At 46.9% G+C, this 8,207-nt stretch overlaps 2 protein-coding genes across 11 annotated transcripts in view; one reads left to right on the forward strand and one right to left on the reverse strand.

The window, feature by feature from the left end:
* Positions 1-8,207, forward strand: part of LOC116845633 (protein bric-a-brac 2-like) — a 509,307-nt gene that overhangs the window by 83,765 nt on the left and 417,335 nt on the right. The gene's annotated exons all lie outside the window — the stretch shown is intronic.
* The window catches only part of LOC116845640, a 42,198-nt gene continuing 34,936 nt past the window's right edge, over positions 946-8,207 (reverse strand). Inside the window, exon 3 of the mRNA XM_032818582.1 lies at positions 946-4,071. Within this exon, the coding sequence (XP_032674473.1) occupies positions 3,330-4,071 (742 nt within the window). The 3' untranslated portion in view covers positions 946-3,329. The remainder of the gene's footprint in view (positions 4,072-8,207) is intronic.

Below are 8,207 nucleotides of genomic sequence, written 5' to 3' on the forward strand. Positions count from 1 at the left end.
AGAGAGAGAGAGAGAGAGAGAGAGAGAGAGAGAGAGAGAGAGAGAGAGAGAGAGAGAGGAGAGAAACACGACAGTCTAATAAACAGCGGCGGACTCTCTACTATCCTCGCCCCTCGTCGTCCCCCTTGTATCTCCCCAATCTCCTGCGTCCTGAATCCTATATAGGGCGACACGTGGTGTGCGTCTTGGCGTGCGGTTTCTCTCCGCGGCGGTACACTCCCCCTTTCTCGCGCGTTTTCCGGCCGGTATTTTACTCTACGCGCCGGAACAGGAAACGAGACCTTGGCCGACGGAGGACAGGCATGAATTTTTCTCGTTCCCTGTGAGGAGTGCGTGCCATGGAATTTACTTAAGACGCACGCCGTACCGTGTCATTGCGGGAGTGAGTACGCCGAGGCCGGGGACTCGCATCGCTCGCTCTAATGACCGAGCGTTCAAGGATATTTGCCTTTAATATTATAGACGCCGGGATATCTCCCCCTCGGCTCAGCCCGCCGAGGGAGAGGGAGAGAAAGAGAGAAAGAGATAGCGAAACGACATGGGGAACGCGGGCGCGCGCGTCCACGGTTTGTTGGACGTTTTCAATACGCGCAATTGGAAACCGCGCAATCTTCGCTGGTGATTGCCGTGTGCGATCAGGGACACGCCTTTTTAAGCGATCGCTGCGCAAACACGCTTCGTGTGTATGTGTGTGTGTGTGCGTGCCACGCTTCTTCTTGTGCTCGCGAATCGCGCGCGCGACGCGCCGAATCGATCGATCGACCTACCCGACCAGCGAAGGTGGATCTCGTAAATTACGCCGGGGATGCGTGTGTGCGCGATACGATGTCGCCTTTAGTCGGTAATAGAAAGAGGGAGAAGGAGAGTTAGAAAGTTAGGTTTTAATGCGTTAGCCAACATAGATTAGAAGTAAAGGGGATGGAGGGAGAAAGAGCATGCGCGAGGGGTTGCAGCAAGTCGAGTTTTAGGGATGCAAATAGACGACAGAACGCGACACTATTCTATTACTGCTAAAATTCGTTAGCGTGTATATATAATCGGCGAGCTTTGAGCTAATTTATCCGAAAATTCGATTGCAACGATATTTATAATACCGGAAATTTATAAAAGTGACGGCCGACAATAAACTACAGCTTCTAGCTGGAAGTTTTCGATCCGATTGGAGGAACGTCGCTTTCGAAATGGCACGACGTCATTTTTCGCACGGCCATACGTATGTAACTTGAATTTTGTTCCGCATGTGTTGTTAGAAAAAGGAAATGATATTTGATTTCTTATATGAATTATAAAAGGTCCTAAGTTGAAGGTAGCGGAAAATGAATACGTTGTCATAAATTACTAATAATTAAACATAGCACGTGGCTATATTTTACAATAGAATACATAGGATTTCTCGCGTATAACTTCCGCAAACTATTGTCTATACTATTGTTTATATCTTTATTCATAAGTTCATATTCATAATATTCATAAGTATTGCCACACATACGCACATGCACGTGCGAATAGCTTGTTTGTGTGTGTAAATTCTACTTCGCCGATTTAATATAAATCGTAATTAAATCGTTTTTATGATAAAACAGGTCGTAACCCGACTTGTGTGCGTTTAGAAAAATACTGGAGGACTCTGACGTAATTATCTGAGTTAATAATGCCAAGTAACTTCCGTCATTAATTCGATGCACAGTTTGTGTTTTATATATCGCAATCGCGAGAGATATTTTAACGGTTGCGCTCTTTCGCGAACTCGATTATTCCGCGGCGAAAGTTTCGCGCGGAGTCCACCACCCGCTCGTGTATCTTGAAACGCGAACGAGCAATATTATTCCGCGGTATGAGAAATACTGGAGATATATCCATGGCGGTCTTCTTTCGCCGCCAAATCAGAATTACCTTGAGAGCGCACTCTTTCCGAAGGGCACATTAATATGTAATTACAAATCTACAAGTGCGTTAATCTACTTTTGCGTGAGTCACACAGTGGACGGCAAAATGTCGTTCGCGAAATATAGAATTTTCTAAAATAAAAAATACGGGTAGAAAGAATTAAGTTTCGGATTTAAACAATTTTGTCGCAGAAATTGTATTTGAATAAGACTGAGAGTCGTGTCGAGTCAGTAATCTGACCTAAGAATTTGAATTATAAAATGTAGTTGACGGTAAAAAGGTTAACGAAACGTGCAATTGTATGTACGATTCAAGTGTTCTTTCCAAGTATCACAAGGTTTTTGTAATCGCATAATATGAGTAATTATATCTTTGATAGAGAATTAAGTAGATCACAATTGTATACGAACAATAAAGTGTGTTGAGTTAGCTTTATGGTCGCTTCATTGAATGAAATAGTGTTTTACATAAGCCGTAGATTGAAGGAACACCGATATTTCGCTGAAAAACTTGGGGCAACTAGTTTTCCATATAAAATTCTGAAATCGAACTCGTTTAAAGGAATGTTGGCGTCGATGACAAACTCTAGAAATATTTATATCGATAGAAATGATCGCCACTAATACAATACTATCTTTTTCATGTTTCTTATACATAATCTTATGTAAATGTGTTGCTTTGTTTTACTGTATTTAAGGGGAAAACTCACCATGCATATATGTAGAAATATTTTCCAATTTTTCCGATATTTTTAAACTTTATTAAAATCAGATGTAAAGCAATGCTCTTCAAAGTTTTTCTGAACGGAGCAAACTCGCGCATTCAATGTAAGCTACTTTTATACCAGATTTTCATATCAATATCTTTTATATCAAGTCAATACTTGTTTTAAATGATAGCGTCTAGCAGGCTAATTTACACTCGAAATATCAACTTTGAAATTTTTTATCATTTTCTGTCAATTTGTATTAAGCACACATTTAAGCTTTATTTCACTTTTGCACGTATTTTTGTTGTGTAAGAGCATTTGTCTGGATAATCAATACAAGATAAATTCTGCAGAAAAAAGTCAATACTCTGCCGATAAAATTTCGACTCCAGCATCTCCTTAACTCAATTTGTGCTGTTTCGATGGATCTTTTTCTCTAATTATATAATTATTTATGTATCTATCTATGTAACATCTATGTAACAGTCAGCTAAAAACAAATCGCGATGCATTTAACTCAATGAATTTCAGAATGTTGTGTGTACTTTCGATATTCATTAGAACTTATCTCCAAATAATTCCTAAGACATAAATTTCCCTATATCCCATACATGGCAGAAATGTCCATCATACAGATATCCTAAAAATATCGTGATAATATTATCTGTAAGATATCTCTATGATGTATCTTGGACATTTTTGCTATAATGTGGAATTGTATATTGAATGCATTTTAAAATTCATCGAGGCAAAAGTGTTGTAACTCTTTTACCACACACACACTGACTGCGCATTTTGCCCAAAACGATTCTCGTTCACAAGCGTGATCGCCTCGATGAGTAACATTCCGTTGAAATAAAACGGTCACGAAACAACAGGCATTCTCGGATGTCGCGAGACCGACTGCACAAGTTCGTTTCGGAAAATTTGTCGTATTGTAATATTTTCCATCGTCGGCGAGACTACGTCCCGTAGTATTAGCTTTAGCTGTCGCGACGCTCGGCCGTTCGGCCCGTTCGTTCCCGATATTCTCGCCGTTATTCTTTGATGTATTATTGATCACCGTCGTGGTGACGGTGCTTTTCGCCCTCCGCTGCGGAGACGCCGTCGTCGCCGCTCGCGCAGTTCGCCTCGTCCACCTCACTTCGCCCTCGTCTCGCCTCGCCTCGCCTCGTCCCGTCCCGTTCCGTCCCGCACCGGCCCGAAACGCGCGGAAAATCGAAACTTGATGAAGATTTACGCGAACGAAGACAGATCGGCTGCTACGGGAATTTAATCGCCTAATGACAGCCTGCCGCCGCTGACACCTCGTGATTGGCGGCTGTGCACTTCTTCTGCGAGTACCATCCCCTTTCTCTTTCTCTTTCCGCGATCCTCTCTCCTTCTCCGCCTCCTCCTCTTCGTCCTCGCTCGCCAAGCCGGGATCGCATGCTTGTAATTGCCCGCTGTTTCCGTGTCTGCTGCTCGCGAACAGTCTGAAAAAGGAATAGAAACGTTAACGTCTTACTGTCGTTCCCGAGCGACTGTTAAATGCGCCGAGTGAGGAGCAACGAGAGCTTCTCGACGCGTCGAACGCGTCGTGTCGTCGCGTGTAGCAGGGAAATTCTGAAATAATTCTCCCCATCGCGCGGGGGTAAAATCGTACGAAGAGAAGAGGAATCGGTGGCAGTTTGACGCAAAAGTTCCACGGCGATATTCGATGCGCTCTCTCCTCTCGATCTATAAACAGTAATTTGCACGCACTGGGGGCACTATTTTTCTTTGTTTCAACAGGATTGTGAAAACAAACTTTTGAAATGCTACAAAGTCGTCACAAAGTGAATCGGGGTGAAAAGTAAAACGCGCCGTGTTTCAATTTTCGTTACATCGTTTATTCTTTTTTATACAATATATATACAAAGAGCTTCTTCCCATTAATAAAATAGAAATTCATGAATAGACAAACAAGAAAAAAGTAACATCCCGCCCGCGCCTGATTTAAAATCCGGGCTCGAATTACACGTGCAGATTTTAATCGTTTTTTCGTCAAAGCCGCCGCAATATCCGCAACCCTCGACTCGGAATCGAGGTCAGGTGGTGGCCCCCCAGTTCGACCGGGTCTCGAGGGGCATCTCGCGATGAGCGAGGGCTACGACAGAGAACAGGGAGGGAGGAAGGAAGAAAAGTGGAGAAGATCGACGGCAAACACGCGAGCTGAAAATGTACGCGTGCAAAAGTAGCGCGACGCACCGCGCCGTGGATTAATACACGTGCGCCCCGGACGGCTAAACGAGCGAGCGAATGCGCGCGGATCGTTGAAGCGACCCCTCTCGCAAATAATACCGACGAATTATGCCCATAAGTCCGCGCGAATGTGCGTGACGTGTCCGGTAAGGGGGTGAGAAGCGTGGGACGGCGGGGGGAATGATGACGCGAAGGGTGCCAGGGGGTGACCCTCTGACAATGTCGATTCGTCCAATCGGGACGCGCCGCCAAATGGAAACCCAAAAGTTCGCAACTCGTATCGGAAGCTCGTCCGACATGCACACACGCACGCACAATACACGCGCGCGCGCAACGTGGCGTGTACCATGCGGCACGCAGGCTACCCCGCCAAGTATTTCGGTAATATTTACACGACAAACAATATCCCGCGGAATAGAATCGTCGGGTTTTATAATCCGCGATAGGAGGAACATTACGGGGGAACGAACAATGCACGAGGTCGCGGAACCACGGCGCCTCCGCGCGTGTCCCTATCCTGTCCCTTTCGGTTGGCAAGTCGGCCCGCGAACCGGTTTCGCCGACGATACCATTGATACCGGCTACGCGACGAGAGTGAAAACGAATCTCGCGCGACTCCGCGCGCGAGAATCGCCAATGAGAGCGTGTAGTCGATCGAGTTGTGCGTTCAATGCCACCTTGCGTCCAAGAACTATTGAGTAGATTAGACTTAATATGAAATATTAGAGACTCTATGATATATAAAAAGAGCTAAAAATAAATGATCCACAAGTATCGTACACTGGAACTGCTGCTACGGTAAATAATTTTCCTTTATAAAGTTCTATTTGTGCGTGGTACTTATTCTCAGCGCAAGTTCTAGCGCACGGTTCTTATATAATCTTCATGTTTAATGTTCTTTTATTCTAATCAACTTAGTTTTTTTCGTTCTCCAACAACGAAATCTTTAAGTAATTTAACCGGTGATTGCGCTTATCTCGCAACTTCCTTCAACGTCTACCTATATCCTGTCAACTATCAGTCGCGACTTGAGATCCCTTTACATTAGGCCGTTCAGTTGGCAGTTAAAAACTCTGATTCCACCGTCTACTTCTTTTTCTGCCGTTTGTTAGAAAGTCTTTACTGTTCTCGCTCGTTAAAGCACTCGAGGCATACGGGAGTGTCTGACAACGCTTTCCACGCGGCAAATTTCAAGCTCTAAAGACGACGCGACCCCGACATGTACAGGTAAAAAATTAAAGCGATGAAAGTGGGGCACTGGACGCGGAAGTCGGCCAATTTAATGGGAGTGCGATCGACGGACGACTGTTGCGCGAGTCGCATCGCATCGAATGCGCCCTCGCGAGCGAGACAGCGAATTCTCGCGAGCCGAATTTCAATGGGCGAAGCGAAATAGCGGGCTCGAGGGTGCGCGCACACACACCCGGTAACCCAGTGTCGTGACCCATCGCTGGAAACGCCGAAACCCTCCCGTGTTTGCGATTGATTCGTCCATCTACCCCTCGGTTTTTCATCCCTCAACCCTTGGGGTGCGGCTCTCTCTCTCTCTCTTTCTCTCACGCTCTGCACTCTACTCTCCTTCTCTCCCTTCCGAATGCTATTACAGCACATCAGCCGTAGGAACAGTTCGATGAAGCTGTAAAAGCTTCCGCGGACTGGTCGAGCATTTTTATGAGACGTTTGCGAGCGCATCGCGGATTCTTGTTCACGAGTAACAACCCTCTTTAATTCTCCCGCCGTCGAAGTCGGGGTCGACCAAGTCGACCAACAGTTCCGGAAGTAAAAGACCCCACTTCCAAAACTATCTTCGTTCCTCCGATAACACGCGGTTTTCTCTCTCGTAAACCGTCGTATGCAAATAAAAAAAAGGAAAGGAAAAAGTAGTTTCAGTGGAAAATATTTCTAATTTTCAAAGTGGAAGATGTCACAGAATATTCGACGTTACTCTGATTGCCTTCGTTGCAGCGCGTAAGATCGACCAAGAGAAATCGCGCATGCTTTTTACCGTAATTTTACAACGTCGAAACGCGTAACCATCCGCCGCGCCGAATTCGCGTAATCGCACGCGTAGCGCATATGCATACATACATACATACACACACACACATACGCACACGTCAGAATATCGCAGGCGCGTCCAATTCGAGATTGACGATCTAAGGGGTCAGGCTAGAAAAAAAGCTCGCCCGGCTGATATGCCGTTCAATTACCTTCGGCGATCCATCCAAGATTGACGATGGCGCGGCACGATAAGGCAAAAAAAGAGAAACAGCCGCATTTTTCAGCGCGGAACGCTGATCGCGGGAGCGTTCGATCTCGTCCGTTCGCTCTCGCGAGGCGGAAGAGGCCGAAAGTACATACGTATCGTCCGTATAATGGAATGGCTCTCGATTTATGGGCGATCCGGGCGATCCCCTTAACGCAGATAGAGTTACTCGCTTCGCGTAGGTGAGTTTGTTTCGATCGGGAGGAAAATAATTTAAGCATCGCCGAGCCGGTAATTAATCCGCGGGTCGACGGGGGTCGCGGGAAAGGGACTGCCGCCCACACACACGCGTACACTTAATGCAGAGGGGGTCGCGACGAGGGCTGAGGGACGGGGGAGTGCGACGACGGGGGCTGATGCGGGGGCGGACGGGCGGGAGAGAGGAGGGAGGACGGCTCTCGCTGGCGCCCAGATACACTTGATTAGCGTTTCATTATTATCGCACAATGAAGACACTTGGAACGCATTGCCCTTTATGATTTCCCACATGCAGAAACAATCGATGCAATGACGTGTGCGCGCACGAGCGCCACGGCTATCAGATTAGAGACCGGGAACGGGAATAATTCGTCGGATCTTTGTCCCTAATCACAATTGATACACCGACGGGGCGGGCTGCACAATGGAGGCGTACCACCCGGTATATGTGTACATTTTACCATTCGCCGCGTGACACATCGGGTACCCCCGGTCTCGCGCGAGCGAGCGAGCGAGCGAGCGAGCGAGCACCCACGCGGGGGTGCGCGCGCGCGCGTGCTCACTCGCTCGCTCGCCCGCTTGTTTATCGCTCAAATAGTCGCCTATAGGCGTGATCCCCACACGCCGCCCGGTATATTTAGGCTTTTCGTTTAGGTGCCCGAGCGCGCGCGCGCGCGCGCATATAATATAACCGCTCGATATGCATTATACACACGCGCGCGAGGTGGTACGCGCCGACTGTGTATACATGTACATATATAATTATACGAGTACACACACGCACGCACGTCTACACGCACACCGAGGTGGTGGTGTTTTCTCTCTCTCTCTCGCTCTCTTCCTCTTTCTGTCGCTCTCAGAGCGATCTCTCTCTCTCTTTCTCTCTCTCTCTCTCTCTCTCTCTCTCTCTCTCTCTCTCTCTCT

Source organism: Odontomachus brunneus, unplaced genomic scaffold, assembly GCF_010583005.1.
Source record: "Odontomachus brunneus isolate Ranch 3 - 2012 unplaced genomic scaffold, Obru_v1 Obru_scaffold_054, whole genome shotgun sequence".
NCBI classification, from domain to species: domain Eukaryota; kingdom Metazoa; phylum Arthropoda; class Insecta; order Hymenoptera; family Formicidae; genus Odontomachus; species Odontomachus brunneus.